General features: G+C 37.9%; 6 protein-coding genes across 14 annotated transcripts; 4 read left to right on the top strand and 2 right to left on the bottom strand.

The window, feature by feature from the left end:
* Position 1: 1 nt before the first annotated feature.
* Positions 2-1,799, bottom strand: LOC118434999. The gene is made up of 2 exons (XM_035849960.1): positions 750-1,799; positions 2-620 (listed from the first exon to the last, which is right to left on the bottom strand). Exons 1-2 carry the CDS (start codon positions 1,377-1,379, stop codon positions 417-419), a joined length of 834 nt encoding a protein of 277 aa, XP_035705853.1. The 5' UTR covers positions 1,380-1,799; the 3' UTR covers positions 2-416.
* Positions 1,800-2,338: 539 nt separating this feature from the next.
* Positions 2,339-5,339, bottom strand: LOC110847403 (protein MCM10 homolog). 3 transcript variants are annotated; one of them, XM_022094343.2, is made up of 4 exons: positions 5,201-5,339; positions 4,998-5,074; positions 2,706-4,917; positions 2,339-2,619 (listed from the first exon to the last, which is right to left on the bottom strand). In XM_022094343.2, the coding sequence occupies exons 3-4, from the start codon at positions 4,873-4,875 to the stop codon at positions 2,459-2,461; spliced, it is 2,331 nt and encodes a 776-aa protein (XP_021950035.1). In that variant the 5' UTR covers positions 4,876-4,917; positions 4,998-5,074; positions 5,201-5,339; the 3' UTR covers positions 2,339-2,458. The 3 variants fall into 3 exon arrangements, with proteins under 3 accessions (XP_021950035.1, XP_035706418.1, XP_035706419.1); XM_035850525.1 differs by having other exon boundaries at positions 4,998-5,068; XM_035850526.1 differs by having other exon boundaries at positions 4,998-5,142; positions 5,201-5,337.
* Positions 5,340-5,367: 28 nt separating this feature from the next.
* LOC110847868 (probable dimethyladenosine transferase) lies at positions 5,368-6,945 on the top strand. Of its 2 annotated transcripts, none has more exons than XM_022094903.2 (5): positions 5,368-5,513; positions 5,657-5,843; positions 5,921-6,171; positions 6,293-6,428; positions 6,497-6,945. In XM_022094903.2, exons 2-5 carry the CDS (start codon positions 5,673-5,675, stop codon positions 6,929-6,931), a joined length of 993 nt encoding a protein of 330 aa, XP_021950595.1. In that variant the 5' UTR covers positions 5,368-5,513; positions 5,657-5,672; the 3' UTR covers positions 6,932-6,945. The 2 variants fall into 2 exon arrangements, with proteins under 2 accessions (XP_021950595.1, XP_035706421.1); XM_035850528.1 differs by having other exon boundaries at positions 5,386-5,518.
* A 69-nt stretch (positions 6,946-7,014) lies between these two features.
* On the top strand, positions 7,015-9,250 carry LOC110847865. The gene is made up of 2 exons (XM_022094894.2): positions 7,015-7,680; positions 7,767-9,250. Exons 1-2 carry the CDS (start codon positions 7,378-7,380, stop codon positions 8,997-8,999), a joined length of 1,536 nt encoding a protein of 511 aa, XP_021950586.1. The 5' UTR covers positions 7,015-7,377; the 3' UTR covers positions 9,000-9,250.
* A 218-nt stretch (positions 9,251-9,468) lies between these two features.
* LOC110847867 lies at positions 9,469-11,203 on the top strand. Of its 2 annotated transcripts, none has more exons than XM_035850529.1 (5): positions 9,469-9,740; positions 9,813-10,109; positions 10,189-10,469; positions 10,560-10,735; positions 10,834-11,203. In XM_035850529.1, exons 2-5 carry the CDS (start codon positions 9,901-9,903, stop codon positions 10,981-10,983), a joined length of 816 nt encoding a protein of 271 aa, XP_035706422.1. In that variant the 5' UTR covers positions 9,469-9,740; positions 9,813-9,900; the 3' UTR covers positions 10,984-11,203. The 2 variants fall into 2 exon arrangements, with proteins under 2 accessions (XP_035706422.1, XP_021950593.1); XM_022094901.2 differs by having other exon boundaries at positions 9,470-9,730.
* Positions 11,204-11,725: 522 nt separating this feature from the next.
* Positions 11,726-16,329, top strand: LOC110847866 (hydroxymethylglutaryl-CoA lyase, mitochondrial). Of its 5 annotated transcripts, none has more exons than XM_022094896.2 (7): positions 11,726-11,868; positions 12,493-12,708; positions 14,337-14,603; positions 14,692-14,815; positions 14,936-15,043; positions 15,135-15,428; positions 15,536-16,329. In XM_022094896.2, the coding sequence occupies exons 2-7, from the start codon at positions 12,656-12,658 to the stop codon at positions 15,767-15,769; spliced, it is 1,080 nt and encodes a 359-aa protein (XP_021950588.1). In that variant the 5' UTR covers positions 11,726-11,868; positions 12,493-12,655; the 3' UTR covers positions 15,770-16,329. The 5 variants fall into 5 exon arrangements, with proteins under 5 accessions (XP_021950588.1, XP_021950592.1, XP_021950590.1 ...); XM_022094900.2 differs by having other exon boundaries at positions 14,425-14,603; positions 15,536-15,865; XM_022094898.2 differs by having other exon boundaries at positions 14,394-14,603; positions 15,536-15,865.
* The last annotated feature ends 426 nt before the right edge of the window (positions 16,330-16,755 follow it).

Below are 16,755 nucleotides of genomic sequence, written 5' to 3'. Positions count from 1 at the left end.
CCCATCTTCGAACTCGGTCGTTGCCCAGATGCATGTCTGTATCAAATTTGGTAAAAATCAGCCTACTCCTTCGAGAGTTATGGAAAGACAGACAGACGGACAGGTCGATTACATAAGCCCTAGTTCGGGCTAAAAATTATATGCCAATCGTTCATTAGAGTCTGGCTTTTATGTAATAATGCCGTCTTAAAAGGCCCCGCGAAGTTGCTTGGAGTAGGTTTTTAAACCAGTTTTGTAAACTGATAACTATTAACACGTGAATAAAGGTTTAAATCAAATCAAATCAAACAGTAGTTTTTGGGTTCCCATTTACCTATAGTTACATAATTACAGAACTGAAATATTTATGTAGAAGATCCAATGGGAGATAAGCCAATGGGGATATTACATATTACATATTATTATTTATTTCGAAGTTACATCCGCGGAGTGTATCCCTTGCAAGTGGTCATGTTGAAAGAAACGGTTGAAAACTCCCCATTGACCTTCTTGGCCTCACAGGCTTTCGTCATGTTACTCATGCAGTCCTTCTCGTCGTTGATTCTCTTGACGATATCCTCGCACATCCAGAGCAGGTTCCCCTCCTCTCTCCTCGTCTGCACCACCTTGTCCGACGTAACCTGCCGTGAGTGAAAAAGAACAGTGAGATGTGGACCAAGTAATAAAACTTTTCTCTCATCTTCAAAATGAATTATCTACTCGAGACATGTCAGAGAACAGTAATGTGTTGGAACTACTAGCTTACTTACGGCGTGTATGGCGAGGGCGCTGGGAAAGAAGTCGAACAGGGCTTGCTCCCATAGAGGCACCAGTCGCACTGGGTATCGCTGGTAAATGCTCTTGCGACACTGCCCAAAGTCGGTCGAACTGTTTCCGTACCTCACGAGGATTAAGCTCCTTTGGTTGACCGGACTCTTGAATTGTAGCAACTTGATCAGTTCCAGGCTGTAGCCCAACTTTTTTTCCTGCATTTCAGTCGGACTCATCCGCTGGCTCTCCATGTCCACAACTTCCTGTGAAGTATTCACCATGCTGATGGCCAAGAAACAGTGCATACTTCTTTTGTCTATCGCTTTTTTGATGGTATCATTTGTGGTTCTTTGCACTTGGTCCAAAATGTCCGTGCTCGCAAAAGACGAGTCGAAATCAATTTTGACGAAAATATACTTGCTCTCTGTAATATTCCCGTCGAGCACATACCTCTCGGCTGCTGTGTTGTATAAAATAATCCTGGTGCACTCTCGTTTGTCCACTTTCTCCAAGGATATTGCCTTTTCGATGGCTTTCCAAAGAGGTATTGGCTCAATTGTGTGAACTTGTAGGAGCAAATAATTGCTTAGAAGGAGGAGGTGGAGAGACATTCGCACGTGGCATGTCATCGAACTAAAGGAATGGTGATGAATCGAGTTGGAAATGCTTTTATCGAGAAAGAAAATACGACGTGCTTAATGTGATGAAATGAAATGATGGACACATCAATGCTCGTAGTAATTCAATAATGAACAAAAGAGGCCAACTCAGTTTTCCACAATCAGATAGTCACGGTCTCGAGAGTACATACGAGTAAGAATTACTAGAAATTTGTGAGTTTAGCAGATTGTGATGTGTTCTTTGTGGAGAACGGAATTTCGCAGGACTACTTATGTACGGCTGGTGAAAGGAGAACGATGACTACCAAATTTGCAAAATGTTCAATTGTCTGTTGTGTCTCGGTCAAAAGAAGGTGCGTACATATGTACGTATGTATGAACATAGATACATACGTAGAAATGTCCACCGTGACAGTTTTTTAGGGCAGGAGACGCCATTTATATTTCCAAAGCCAAACAGAATACATACAACTTGAGGTTTTGATATGGTTGGCTTGTGGGTTACGACAGAGCATGATTACTTGACATACAGCAGGAGGAGACCTTTAAGTTAAACACCGCCAATTTAATAGCTGAAAACCTGGTGGCCACACGTATAAATGGAATGAATTCAGCCAATGCATAGCTTTCTCGCATGAAATCCATTTCATACCTGTCGGAGTTATAGGGAAGGGTGAAAGGAGAAGGAAGCGACTAAAACACACTTAGCCTCTCTTTCCATGCTCCTGTCCAGTAATAATTAATTCATAATGATGGGACAATATGACAACCCTGGTGCAAACAGTTATGCGATGATGCATGGTGGTAGCATTATTGGATGCATAACCTTGTTTCTCGTCGCTCAGTTTTATCGAAAGAATAGTAGTAAAAATCAATAGGATATATATTTCCTTCTATGTAGATTGTGCCTGTTGTATGTACTCGACTCTCCCTATTTCGCAATGTGGTCCTATACACATGAGCTTATATTTTATGATATTTAGGACAAATAATATTTTATTCTTGTGTACATCGTTTTTTGTTATAATAATTTCTGAAAACTTTACAAACCGAATAACACAGAGAAATTCAACTTTTAATCCAACACTCTACGAAACTTCGAGGTTTAAAAACATTTTGGAACCTGATGTGCCAATAAACTTTTCTTCATGTCCACGAAGGGAAAGCACTTCGGTGGGGAGGATAGGCCCGGTTTTCTCTTTCCCAACAGGAGCAGCCAGCCAATTGGAACTGTTACACTGCTTACAAGCTGCGGAAATAATATAAAATGACACATATATAAATTTATGTTTAGTACAAAACTAGTTACATATACATGTATGTTGCTTAACTTACGATGTTTTGGTAATCTGTCCAATGACATGGTACGATTCCCACAATCTTTGCATTTAAAGAATCGTTTGGTAGCCTTTACAACACGGATTTGATGATGTTGTTCTTTACAGTACTCCGACTGTCCAAGTGCCACATATTTGCATTGTTTGCACATCACAGCATTCGTGGCGATAGAAAAAGTATTGAGCAGTTTATTTTCAATTGCTTCTTTCTTCACCAATTTGTCAAAATACTCTGCTTGAACTAAATCAGTCGTATGCTCATCATAAACGGATTTGGCATTCAAAATATTCTTGAACTCATCCGATTCAAAATCAAATTCAACTTCCAAGCCGCCTCTTGAGGAAGATCCCGAAGCTGAAGTTTTTGAGCTTGAGGAACCACCACTACCGCTTGCACTGATGGATGAAGAGTTGTCATTTATCTTTAAGCCACTTGGGAGGGATTTTCTTTTCTGAATGCCCCCATTTGGGTCCTTCCTTTGAATAGGTCCCTTCGATTTGACGAGATCCAATGCTTTCTTCATGTTTCTCAATGTTTCCCTCGTCATTGAAATTGGCTCGGCTTCCTTTCGTCTAGTGTCATGAAGGTTGTACTCTGAAGTTTTCTGACCATTTTTATCCTTTCCCACTGTTAAATACTTCATGAAATTCAGCGATCCTGATGTTGGATTAGAGACAATTCTGGATGCAATTTCAGCACTACACGGTTTCACAGATTGCTGTTTTTGTAATTTCTTATCTTTTTTGGACGTCTGTTGACTTGTCGAATCATCACCATCATCATCATTGTTTTCAGCTAATTCCGCAGACTTGGATGGACTGCCAAGAGCGGATAGTATGAGCCGATCTTTCTCAGTCAAATGTCGGGTTTTAAAAGGGTCTAAATTTAGGGCTGGTTTAGGTACAGGGTTCACTATAGAAGGAAGCTTTGCCAAAAGTTGATTATTTTCTTTCTTAAAGGACACGCTCGTAGCATTTCCGATGCTCAGAGAGTTTCTTTTAACCTCGCTGCAAACGCTGGAGCCTTGTAATTCCATCCTGGTCAAACCCTTACCCGGAAGATTTATTGGCACTTTGGGTGCGGAAGTAAAAGACGAGGATTGTTTCGAAAGTCCAGTTACCGGTTTTCCAAAGTTAACAGTACGAACTCCTTCTCCATGTAGGTTGAGCGGAGGATGATCAAATGCAGTGCCCTGAGCAAATGAAACGCCAGGTTTTCGTTCTCGTTTTTTACTACTTGCACCAGACTTCATTTTTTTCAGTTCCGAGGTAGCGTGATGAATGCATGTACAGCACTCCCAAGTATTCACGACAGCAGTGCAATCTTTCCCATCCTTTCTTTTGGATTGACAAAAGCCAAAATCTTTTGCAGAGCCCACAAGTCGAACTTGGTTAGAATTGTTGATGGAAAACTTGATCGGTCCTCCTTTGTTGGAATCCATAACTGATGGTGTGGTGATGTCAATAAGGGAACCGACTCGTATATCAGCTAACGATGGGGCAGACACTGCAGAAGAAAATAGAAAGAGAGTCCATGACTTGTCCAGTTGTTTGAGATCGTTTACTTCCCAAAGTGAATATTCGTTGCCTTTCGCACTCTTCCTAACGCCGGGCTGTTTGCGGACAAGAACTCCACTTGTCCAAAAATTCTTTGTTTCTGCACCCTTGGTTCGATACCAGAAGGTAAAGTTGAGCAGACTGACATACTGAAGGCCAAAATTCCTTTCTCTCAAAACAGATTCTTGGGTCATCCCTTCCTCAAGGTATAGAGAGATTGAAGTTTTAAACAGTCGAATTCGACTAAAGTGATCGATAATTAATTGGGACGTGTCAAACTCTCCAACACTGCTGGAGGCAGTCTTGATTGTAAGGGGTTTAACCGGTCTCGACCCCAGTTGGGCGACGACGCTATTGGCACAGGATTCCACTTTCGTCCTGTCATTTCCAGACTCTTCATCCTCACTCTTTCGTGCTTTTTTCTTCTCTGGGCTACCAAACAGGTCTTCATAAGTCAATTCTTGTAATGGTTTTTTGAATGGAGTCGTAACCAGAGTTGAAGAAGAAGGAGCCGATGATGACCCAGACGATTGAGTCTTGTCATTTTCATCTGCGTCGTTTTCTAGCAAGTCTAAGAAATCGTCCAAGTTATCATTTTCGAATGACGACATTTTTTGAGATGAAAGTCACAATCACAATGCTATGAAGTCAGCCTAAATGGAAGAATTAGGTTAATTTGAAATCTGCTCTACATGAAAGAAAACCAGGATTGTACTGTTGCCTTCTTCCTTACCAGACTACACGAGGATGAGTTCTTTCTACCGATGAATTAGGACTTTTCCACTGAATTGCACTGGTCACGAACTGTTACTGGCAAAAATAGTCAAAATAATGAGGCGAACTACAAGTTGTAGTCTACATTGTAGACTCTACAACTTCTGACAAAGTAGAAACTATTAGAAAACGTCGCTAATTATAATTATAATCATTCCTTACCTTCCAAGCAGTAAGCTTAACTTCAAGGCGATTTAGCCTTCTCTCGGAGGAGATGCATAAGTGACCGTGGCGTAAGTGCAAGAAAGTTGAAGAACGCAGAATAATGTTCATGTCCCTCCTTCTTGGATCACTTCCCGGCTCTCAGCGTCTCAAAAATGCCTCAATAAATAACATTGAGGCTGCTTGATTTTCCAACACGTGTTCTCTCCTTATTCAATCTCCTTTTGATGTAATTTTGGTAAATCCTAGTTCCAATTTCATACTCATTTTTTAAAGACTCAAGCTAAACCCCATTCGGCCAAGTGAAGAAGTGGTAAAGTACTTTAACATTCCTCCTTTTAATTCTGTAGCGTAGAAAATTAATCTTGTATTGTTTTATTTCTTGCGTGTGCTTAATTTATGAATAGCTTTGATTAATTCTCTTTTCTAAACTTCCATGTTGAATTTATGTTTCAGAAATTGGCTAGATCAGATGGGTAAAATCAAAGCAAAGAAGCCCAAGGGAGTTGCTGGTGGGGCCCATTTTAAGCAGTCGATGAGACTGGAACACGCAAAATTTGGACAACATTTGCTCAAAAATCCCCTTATTGTGGATGGAATGGTGGATAGGGCAGCTGTTCGAAGCACAGATACAGTTCTCGAGGTATAAAATAATTATTGAAATTATAGATTGAATATTTAAGACTTTTTGATTTGATGTGAGTTGGAAATATTCTACAGGTTGGTCCTGGTACAGGAAACTTAACCATGAAGCTTCTCCCCAAGGCGAAAAAAGTTATTGCTTTTGAAATTGACCAACGGATGGTCGCCGAAGTCATAAAGCGATCGCGAAACGCTGGGATGGAGAAAAAGCTGGAAGTCATTGTTGGAGATATTTGTAAAACTGGAGATCTACCTCAGTTTGACATTTGTGTCGCTAATATCCCATATCAGATCAGTTCCCCGTTGGTTTTCAAGTTATTGCTGCACCGGTAATACATTTATCTTTATTGATTGGAAGCCTAGCTAACATATATTACATGGATTATAATGTAACTACAATTTGGAACGCCTTCACAAATTATAAATTAATACATGTTCTCTCTTTTACAGACCCGCTTTTAGATGTGCTGTATTAATGGTCCAACGCGAATTCGCCCAGAGGCTAGTTGCTCAGCCAGGTGATAAGCTGTATTGCCGTCTAACTATAAATACCCAACTTTTATCCCGAGTGGAACATCTCATTAAGGTACTAGCATGATCTGACTCGAATACTTCCGGTTGAAGATTTATAATTAATTGCATGTTAATCTTTAGGTTGGGAAGAACAATTTTCGCCCACCACCCAAGGTGGATTCTTCCGTCATTCGCATAGAGCCTCGAATGCCACCTCCCCCAATCAACTTCCAAGAATGGGACGCGTTGACTAGAATAGCATTCTCCAGAAAGAATAAAACTCTCCTTGCCAATTTCAAAACTACGTCCGTCGTGTCCAGCCTGGCAAAAAATTATGCAGCCGCAAATATGATGCCAAATTCTAATGCCGCTGTTCCATTATTATCCAGTACGACAAGTAGTAAATCGACTGCACAGCCTCCAAAAGACTATCAAGAACTGGAGAGGCTAGTTATGGAGAAGGTCGAACGAGTTCTTGGCAATGGATTTGTAGATAAGCGAGCTAGAATGCTAGACGTCGATGATTTTATAAAATTGTTGGTAGAGTTTAATAAAGAGGGCATTCACTTTGCCTGATTGTACATTTCATACATAGTAATTATTTTAATATGCAATCAATTAAAATATTTAAATCAGTACAGAGTTATAGTAATAGGTAAATTGCAGATCGATCGCATACTGAGATGAGATATGGATGAGATTCAGATTATTCGCATTTTCATGTCATGGGAGAAGTTGGGAATGTTATGCTCTTGATGGCTTGTTGACAGCGGGTGTTCAATTCACATGATGTCATTTTTAACTTCAAACTTGAAGTGTACAGTCAGTGGGATTTCTAATAATTTCTACTATTTACAATGTGTAACATTTTGTTTAAGTCGATTCAGCGGTAGAGTAAGTCGCGTCACCTGCTCGATATTGGGAGTCGAGGAGCAATAGGTTTCAATTAGTTTTAAATATCGTATTAGTTATTTAGATTCAATATTTTTGTAACTCTTCCCTTCAATAGTTTATTTTCTATAATGGACATTACTGTTGAAATATTAGCCACATCTGTGCCCGTATCAAGGGAAAATTTACGATATAAAGTCAAGACATGGTGGGCTCATGTGGACGTTGAGGACAACGAAACTATAGTCAAACTTCCCAGCCTTCCAATGATTCAGACGTTTTACGACATCAACGACCGTGAAACGACAGTCTTTGTGGAAATGTGGTATTCCAATTCTGACATGTTTCCAGTGGGGGCGATGAGGTTTCTTGGGTTGGTGAAGCAGCGAGTGGATAACCAATTGAGGAAGCCAGCATGGAATCCAACTGTTGAGGTTAGTAGGATTTAATTAACGCAATGACTTAATTGTAATGTGCAGGTACAATTCATATGTACTAAGTCTACCTCTGTTTAATGTAGTGGCTGGAGGTGTATGATCCAATTGAAGACATTGTTCGTGGTCGACTCTTGTTAAAAATTGATGCAAAATTTGTTCCGTCGTCAGAAATGCCACACCAATCTCTACATCCATGCATCAATCCGGACTCCCGACTGAATTCATCATATTTTAATAACTCTCAATGCGAATCGACCGTTATTTCTCATAAGGGAAACCATGAACAAATACATCATAATACTAATAATGTTGAGTCGTCAAGAACCAGTGTTGCCTCTATAAATTCGCCAATAACTACTTGTGAAAAGATTCCAGATCAACAGAGCCACGAAGATAATGACCATCTACAAGCGTATCAGGTTCACAACAAAAACCCAAATTTCCAGAAAGATATAGACTTAGATTTAGAATATGTAAAAGCACAGTTAAATTTAGCTGTCAAAGATCGTGAGCGTAACAGGAAATTGTTGGAGGAACAGGGAGAGCAACCAAAAGGGTTAGCTAGTGGTAGAAAGTCGAACAAAAATCTGCCAGAATTCGGAGACTTAAGTCCAGTTCAAACTTCGACATCGTCAAGACGCTGTTACTACAAACCAAAAAATCCTGTATCCATTATTCAACAAGAAGATAGTTATGAGGCGGATGACTCTGAAGTTGATGATGTAATCCACCTTTTAAACCAGCAAATTAAGCCCATAAATCAGAATGTTGCCAGTAGTATGCAAAACTCGGAAATCGACATTAGGACAGAACGCTTGATTAATAATATGCAGAAGCTTGAAAATCTTCAACATGAAATGAAGCATCTGGGGTCTCAGAAACCCTTTATTTCTGGTGCTGAAAGGGGTTCTACAATTGAGACCAAGAAAAATAGCCACATTATTAGTCCTCCAAAAAGACCAGAAGGCGGTGGTGGTGGTGCTGATAGCAGCATAGTAAATTCAAATCCGACCATTGCACATCAAATATATAACGACGATATGACCATTTACGGATGTGGTTTGCACGTGCAGCCGAAATCTGGAAATCCCATAAAAAAAGGACCCCCTGTCCCAAAAACCTCTTTGCTTTATAAATCCGTTCATGTGAATCAAGCCCAGTCTACAAGTAATGCAGGACATAATTCAAATCCCATTTCTGCAAGCGTGCATAATTCTGCAGGGGGTGATAAGAATCTCTCTAATCTACAGCTTCCACCAATAAGTCGTAAATGTGCTGCAAAATTTGACCAAGTCCAGTCAATTCCAAATCGATAAGTTGTCTGCTTTAAATGCGAATGTTTGAATTATGACATACATATTTTGAGGTATGTGATAATGTAGGAATCAAGTTTAAAATGTCCAAAATGCGCCTATATTTTTTAAGAAATACTTTGTGATGAACTAGTAACTTTAATTTTAATCATATCATGAAACGGAATTGTAGTGTACCCATATTTTTTAATTTGTACGGAATAACTTGTGCAGAATAAGTAAAATATGCCGATGAGCATAACTTACTATTTTAAGACGATTAATATTAGTGCTACTTTAAAGTTAGATTTTTACATGATTTTTACTTACGCTTTCCATCCTTCTCTTTGCCCAAATGCATACGACTACGACATCAACTTGGCACGAAAATGAAAGTATTCTTTTTGCAGTTCAATCTGAGGCGAGTGAGATAATATTAGGACATGACATTCATGAATGAAATGTGCGTTGCAAAACTGTGTGAATACTTAAATACTAATACTTATTGCAAAAACAACAACAGATTGCTAACAGTTAAACTTTAAACAACAGAATGTAACGAAGTTTTGTTTATTATTTTGCCATTGAGTTCGACTGAAGATGAATACAAAACTAATTTAGGTCTTAGTTGGTTGCACTGTATGCAATTATTCAAAGCAAAGGAAATTTGAGAAGCTATAAAATTATTAAAAGTATCCAAATTAATCTAAATCAATACAACATCAATTCACATGAGGATAAGGCATATTTAATAGGTGAAATCAGTTAAGTTAAATTAATTTTGACAAAAAGTACGTATAATTGACCCATGCTTTGGCATCTAATTTGGTTTTATAGATTGTGGTATTGCGGTATTTTCCTGGCCAGCATTCTTTCACGGTCAATTACGTCACGCCAAGATAGATTTGGATTATTTCAATGAAAAATGAGCTCCTACTCTGCTTTTCGCCTGTTTTTCCGTTTAGAGAAGCCTGGTCGACTCCTCTCGTATGGAAATGTCGGGATAACATGTACTACACCATTCCTAGAACGCCAGCACCAAGTTCTTATAGCGAAAAAAAATGAATTGCTTCGAAAAAGTATGTTGGGCGTGTTGACGGATGGCGGCAATCGCTTCAAGCTCCCAGCTATCAGGTAACCCGGTGACCACTACGACTACAATCAGCCTTGAAAAACTGGTGAATAAAATTTTATCATTGCGTTTAAAATTTAGACGACACTACTCAACTGCTGTGTCGACTGGTGACATCGTCAAGTCAGACTCGGCTAGGCTAGCCCCAAAAAAGAAATCAAAAACTGCCGAATCTCCAAAGATCATGTTGGTATCGGAGACGAAACACATATCCGTCGTCACTTTGGAGGAAGCTCAGAAAATTGCAGAAAGGAAAACTCTGCACCTAGTCGCAGGAGACAGCAAATTATCAAAAGACAAACCTGTTTATAAGCTTGTCACAAATGCAGAATTTTTGGCATCAGATTCGGATAGTTCTAGAGGTATTTATTTTAAAATAAGATTTGTATGGTGCAAATACTTATCTATAAAATTGTGACATGAACCCGTTATAATGAAACAAAAAATTGAAGAATTGAGGCAGGAGAAGGATGACAAGAAGAAAGAGAAAGAATCAAAAACGGTCATATTGAGGAGTAAAATTGCAGAGAACGATATACTATCGAAAGTTAAACAAATGATTAAGTGGATAGAAAAAGGACATTCTGTTCGCTTGATGATTGGTCAATCTGGAGAAAAGGGAGATGCTGTAAGAAAATATGAAGCTAAAACTGTTACTATTGTTTTTTTTAGTTATTATGACTGGTACTGGTAATAAATACCTCTGGTTTTGGGTCTGGATTTCAGGACCATGTTTATAAAGTGATAGAACAAAATATGAAAGAAAGCGGAGCACGATTTCTGCAGAAAGTAGTGAAAGGTGACCAAATTCGCTGCCAACTGATGCCACCAAAAGAACCTAAGAAGCCTGTGACAACGATTGATGAAAACGAGTAGTAGTAGCATAACAAGTATATATCAATAATAATCAAATCACATATATATATTATTATTAATCATGGTGTCTTCTCCAATGAATATATGTAGTTATAGAGGAATTAGTACGAGTAATATATTAAACTTCATTTTTTTGAAGTTTTCTACTTATACGTTTTGACTTTATTCCTGAAGCTGCCAATAAATTAAGACTTATGGAAATAAAGCTATTATCACAATATGTCACAAGCATTTTGCATCATTTATGACTTAGAATGAGCTTACCTCTACTGTTCAACCCCTGGTTTTGATGTAGCGCCCTATAAGTCTAATAAAACCCTAAAGTGGTTTCATTTCATGACCACATTTGCTGCACCCACCCAAAGGGGAAATTTTCAATATCCGAGCAAAATTGGGTCTTTGGCGAGACTGTTAAGATGGTGATTTTTGTGGTTTTGGCTACTTTGATGGGTGCAGCAGGCACAAGTGGGGCTATATTATAAAACCACTTGAGGGTACTACAACTTATCCAAAGGACATCAAAATCTGGGGGTGAACCGTAAAGGTCCCCTACTCTCCTCCTTATCTGAGCTTGAGCATAGTCAATTCCTATTCTCAAAAGTTAAATATAAGTATAATTGATCCAAAAATAGATTTCTACAAGTCTACGTATAGCCTTCGTTTGCATGCAGGCAAGTAGGAAAATCTCTTTTCTTCTTGGTGGCGTGATCTCTGTCAATTGTCATTTCATGGACATCCATCCTATGTTTATACCATAATCTTAGGTTCTGAGACAGTGTAACTTTATGAACTGATATTGGCATAATATTGAGACTAGTCTTTCAAAGATTTATTTACAACACATCACGCATCTCAGTCAGTTAAGCTGCCACATTTTTAGTTATGGTAAGTATGCTTAATTATGGTACATGCAATTGTTTAATGTCTATAATTCTTGTGATTCACATTTATTATAATTTTATCGAAAAGGCAGGAATTCTGCTGAATTTAGTTACCAATTTTGAATGAAGTTTTGTATTTAAGAAATGTACGTGTGAAAGTCAAACTGCAAGTCAGAATTTAATACCAGACCTATTAATACTCTCCTTACAATTCGTTCTCGTTTACTGTATGTGTAATTATGGCAAAATTGAGACAATAACACAGTGCATGCATGTGAATAATGTCTCACATTCACATATTTGTATGATATGGTGTGCAGAAAGGTGTGCAAATATGTGTAGCCCATCCAGCTGGAGTCTCAATTCCAGAGTGCAATTGCATATTGCATTACGAAAGGATCCTTTAATATAGTCTGAGGTCCGACCTAATAAGTCAATAAATGTATTTATAAATCTAGTCGTCTCTGCCACCTATCACTTGAGATAAATTGATCACATCATAATCCTAGAAACATTACTCGGCTCTTTACGGAGATTATTTACGCGATACTAATATTATTATTAGTACGTAAAGGTATTTAGTCAAGTAAGTAAATCCTATAACTGACAGTTTTAAAATATATTTCAGGGTAAAATAATACGAATCTGAAAGGTTACATCATAAATATTTCCCTATCAAGGATTTCCAGAAGAGCTGATTTCCAAATCCGAACTACTAGTTAATTTTTTAAGTGTGCCAAGCTTTCACCCAGAATTATCTCCAATGTTCAACACGAGCTACAAACTGCTTCATGTCCGAATTCTTTTCAAAGATGCGAGTCGAAGTTATGGGACTTCTTCAGGGGTGAGTATTAAATTATCGAAATTGCAAAATAATATGCAAATACTTGCTTAAGCATTGCTATTTTTGGTGAAACAAATTACTATATATTAACAAACAACGACATGTCCAGCTTATGTTTTTGTCATCATCAAATTCTCAAAGCAAAATGACCAATAATCAAGTACGAATTATATTGACACATATAATCGATAATTTAAGTATTGCACCACAAATATCTTATCTGGATGTACTTACGAATTTGCATGCAAAAGAGTAATATTAACGATTTTAAGGGTAGTTTAGTTTATAGTTGTGGGGCAATGTATGTAGTTAGTAAAAAGTGTACAACATTAGCAATTACATTTATTGGCCACAAATTGTGGCACTAAAGAAAACACAATAGAAATTTATTCCGGAGTTTGTGTTAGTGCATTTTATATCTTGTACGTACTTGGACAAGGCAAGGCATTATCGAGTTTCTGGTTTCAACATTCAAAATATGTAAGATTTATACTTTCCTTTCGTCATTTCAGATTTCAGTACCTACATTGACAAACTATAAACCTGTTGAGAAGTTAATGTTTATAAAGCATTTAGCATTGGTTTGATTGCACATATGCATGTAACAGTAATCAGTATGTATGCAGATAGATATTTATTTATTGCTGAATATTAGATCAATGAACAGTCAATTTCACGACACATGCACGTGCTACATTATGAATCACTGTGTATTTCGCCTACCTAATTGTGTGAACATGTAAAGTGTCTTTTTAGCTATTTTGCTATATAGATAGACATAACATTATATTATACTTCGGCGTTGAAGTTTAGCTAATGATACTAACTAACTAATATGTGCACATTAGTGCACAAACCTCGAAAAATTATCTCCTTGTTCCCTATTCGTATGAAAACAAAGGCAGCAGTAGCAGTGCGCTACTTGATTATCTACGAGACGACCTATCTTAATAATATCAATACCATAACGTTTATTTCGTTAAAAAAGTCCCCTTCACCAACTCTAACCTGTAAGCCGACGTATGATAATTATCACTTCGTGTTATGCAACCTATAAAAGAGGATTCTACAGGTCTAGATTTTTCCAATTTAAACTATTGTCAGTCAAGTAAATAATTTTAACTTTCCGCATTACTTCCAATTAGTTGTAGGTCAAGGTCATGTAGTACTATTTATCGTCATACTGACATGATTAATCACAGGCACGCTATGAACAGGCGGTCAGGTGATTGAATTATCAGTCTTTAAAAAGTTGAAGCTCTTTTTTCCACTACTCAGGATTGGTTGAGTTCAATTTAATATCGTGTGATAAGTTACATACGTCATTTCTTGATACTGTCGTCGTAACTAAATCTTTGCATGAAAACAGAGAACAAACATGTTTGGTGGTCTATGTTTTTATGTCAACTAGTTGTTTAGGAGCAGGCCATAACTAACAAGCAGATGATTCGACACTTTATAGAATTTAAATTTACAAACTGTACATTTCAGACTGAAACGTCTCTTGAGTAGTTTATTTTCAGAACTGAAACTCAGTGCGACATTTAATCATAGCATTTCCTTGTATAATAAGTTTTGTGCTTTTTTCTGTTGGTCGTGTGTATTTTTGTGCTGTGCTCGCATTCAAGGGAGGCAATAATTTTTAACGCCACGGTTATGGTTCGCGTTTGCTGTAATGAACAAAGGGCTGAATGGGATGTCAAAATATGGGAAAAGGTGCAGCTGCCCTCATTCCGACTCGGACACAAGCCGTCCTACCCCAAGAAAGTCCGCATAGTGGAAGTCGGTCCTCGGGATGGGCTACAGAACGAGAAGGTCCTCGTCCCTGCCGCCGACAAGGTCGAGTTCATCAACAGACTCTCCCAGACCGGTCTCCAAACGATCGAAGTTACCAGGTGAGGACAGAACTCAAACCTCGCATAGTCGCTTCAAGAACAATTTTATCACGGATTACACTGATCTGTTGTTCTTGCAATGTTTTAGCTTCGTCTCACCAAAGTGGGTTCCACAAATGGGAGACCACAACGAAGTTTTCACTGGAATTGAAAAGAAAACTGGAGTGAGTTATCCGGTCTTGGTTCCTAACGTGAAAGGCCTTCATTCCGCGGTACGTGTAAGATAATAAATACGTCATTATCATTATTGGTAATCTCGAACCGAGTTTCATTATTTAAACTAAAACCATACAGTTAGAGTTGGAATATAAATCCATTTTAATTGTTTTCAGTTAAAAGTTGGAGCAAAAGAAGTTGCAATTTTTGGGGCTGCATCAGAGACTTTTAGCAAGAAGAATATTAACTGCACTATTTCAGAGTCATTACAACGTTTTAGTGAGGTAAATTATCTCATCCGTTCCTTTAAAATTGTCTATGCATGAATAGTTTTATGTGGCAGCGGCAGCATTGTTATATTAGATGTCTTCATAGGTTGTAAATGAGGCTAAGAAGGAAAATCTAAAGGTTCGAGGCTATGTTTCCTGTGTATGTGGATGTCCTTATGAAGGTGCAATCGCGCCTAACGCTGTTGCTAAATTGGCCAAAGAAATGTACGACATGGGCTGCTATGAAATATCGCTGGGCGACACAATTGGGGTGGGAACTCCAGGAACAATGCGGGCCGTTTTGGAAGAAGTACTAAAAGTTTTACCTGTGGAAGTCGTGGCCGTCCACTGCCATGACACATATGGACAAGCACTGGTCAATATCATTACTGCATTAGAGGTAATAAGTGGCTGATTTCGTAAATTAACTTTGTGGGCAAAAGTCATTCCATAAATTAGTGAGTATTAGTGGCTAACAAATATGTCAAATATATTATTCTCGTATAGATGGGTGTTAGCGTGGTGGACTCGTCCGTCGCAGGTCTCGGGGGGTGTCCTTATGCCAAGGGTGCAAGTGGAAACGTAGCCACTGAGGATGTTGTTTACATGCTGCAAGGGATGCAGATCGACACGGGCGTTGACTTTCAGAAGTTACTATCCGCGTCCGAATTCATATGCACAGTGCTAAACAGACCAACAAATTCCAAAGCAGGGCTGGCCCTAGCTGGAAGGAAAGGTTAACAAACTTCAATGTCTAACCAAAAATGAATTGACTTTGATTAAGAATTTCTACACTGCGCTAAGAATACCATGACCGAGGATCTGATCTGATTTTCATCTGATTTTACTGAATAGTGTATAACGAGATGGTACATTGGTACAATTACAATCTCAATTACCACCAAAGTTTTATGTGCGGAAGTAAAATCGTATTTATTCGTACAAATAATTTAGATTGTGATATAACATTACTATTATTTCTTATTTCACAAGAAATGATATTATTCATGAACGTCAAGTTTGTACATCTTGGAAGTTTGGAACTGATTTCCAATAAGTAATTCAATTCGAATAATGTTTGTACTTTTCTTCATTCACGACTTTGCATAAATCTTCTGTCAAGAAAAGCAACAAGTTTTATTTTCGATGACGTATGATCAAATTAATATCAAGGTACTTATTTTATTTTTATGTAGTCGTGTGATAACTGATGACATATTTATAAAATTTTGACGAATGTCTATGATTTCCAGCACAGTGAAATCATGAAGGAAATAAAACATGTATTAAGTTGATCTAAACATTTGCCAAGTTTGGGCACAATACACTACATAGTAAATCGGAAAAAAACTCCACCAATTAAAAATATGGATTCATATTTGTCTAATTGTATATCTTTTCATGATATTTAACGCCATTTCAGATTTCTGTACACCTAATGATATTGGGCGAAAGGAATTAGTATGATTTATGACATATTAAGATGTTAGCTCGTACAAATGTTAGTACTTCCATAGTAGTACCTGAAATGCATATGCAATTTTTAAGGAAAGCATGCAGTATATTTTTGAACAGATTTATCATCTACTCAGTAAATAGTCAGAAATCGTCATCTACCTTCTACTTAATACTTGCAAGCATTTTCTGTCCAATTTCTCCTAAATCGTTAATTTGGTCGGACATTACAAATTACATTACTGCTTTGATGAAGTGGAGCTTTCTCCGCT

The sequence above is a fragment of the Folsomia candida genome, unplaced genomic scaffold (assembly GCF_002217175.1).
Source record: "Folsomia candida strain VU population unplaced genomic scaffold, ASM221717v1 Fcan01_Sc003, whole genome shotgun sequence".
Lineage (NCBI taxonomy): Eukaryota > Metazoa > Arthropoda > Collembola > Entomobryomorpha > Isotomidae > Folsomia > Folsomia candida.
Note: the sequence above shows the minus strand (reverse complement) of the source record. Positions and strands in the feature narration are given on the sequence as shown.

What these genes read in the sequence shown, in the direction of transcription:
- LOC110847865 (XM_022094894.2), top strand. Translation starts at nt 7,378, where the DNA reads ATGGACATTACTGTTGAAATATTAGCCACATCTGTGCCCGTATCAAGG. An exon ending in CATGGAATCCAACTGTTGAG is followed by an intron (nt 7,681 to 7,766) that starts GTTAGTAGGATT and finishes TGTTTAATGTAG; the next exon opens with TGGCTGGAGGTGTATGATCC.
- LOC110847403 (XM_022094343.2), bottom strand. Translation starts at nt 4,875, where the DNA reads ATGTCGTCATTCGAAAATGATAACTTGGACGATTTCTTAGACTTGCTA. An exon ending in GGACAGATTACCAAAACATC is followed by an intron (nt 2,620 to 2,705) that starts GTAAGTTAAGCA and finishes TTATTTCCGCAG; the next exon opens with CTTGTAAGCAGTGTAACAGT.
- LOC110847866 (XM_022094896.2), top strand. Translation starts at nt 12,656, where the DNA reads ATGTCCGAATTCTTTTCAAAGATGCGAGTCGAAGTTATGGGACTTCTT. An exon ending in TGAAAGGCCTTCATTCCGCG is followed by an intron (nt 14,816 to 14,935) that starts GTACGTGTAAGA and finishes AATTGTTTTCAG; the next exon opens with TTAAAAGTTGGAGCAAAAGA. An exon ending in CATTACAACGTTTTAGTGAG is followed by an intron (nt 15,044 to 15,134) that starts GTAAATTATCTC and finishes ATGTCTTCATAG; the next exon opens with GTTGTAAATGAGGCTAAGAA.
- LOC110847867 (XM_035850529.1), top strand. Translation starts at nt 9,901, where the DNA reads ATGAGCTCCTACTCTGCTTTTCGCCTGTTTTTCCGTTTAGAGAAGCCT. An exon ending in TTCAAGCTCCCAGCTATCAG is followed by an intron (nt 10,110 to 10,188) that starts GTAACCCGGTGA and finishes TTTAAAATTTAG; the next exon opens with ACGACACTACTCAACTGCTG. An exon ending in AGATTCGGATAGTTCTAGAG is followed by an intron (nt 10,470 to 10,559) that starts GTATTTATTTTA and finishes AAAAAATTGAAG; the next exon opens with AATTGAGGCAGGAGAAGGAT.
- LOC110847868 (XM_022094903.2), top strand. Translation starts at nt 5,673, where the DNA reads ATGGGTAAAATCAAAGCAAAGAAGCCCAAGGGAGTTGCTGGTGGGGCC. An exon ending in GCACAGATACAGTTCTCGAG is followed by an intron (nt 5,844 to 5,920) that starts GTATAAAATAAT and finishes AATATTCTACAG; the next exon opens with GTTGGTCCTGGTACAGGAAA. An exon ending in GAGTGGAACATCTCATTAAG is followed by an intron (nt 6,429 to 6,496) that starts GTACTAGCATGA and finishes GTTAATCTTTAG; the next exon opens with GTTGGGAAGAACAATTTTCG.
- LOC118434999 (XM_035849960.1), bottom strand. Translation starts at nt 1,379, where the DNA reads ATGACATGCCACGTGCGAATGTCTCTCCACCTCCTCCTTCTAAGCAAT. An exon ending in GCGCCCTCGCCATACACGCC is followed by an intron (nt 621 to 749) that starts GTAAGTAAGCTA and finishes CACTCACGGCAG; the next exon opens with GTTACGTCGGACAAGGTGGT.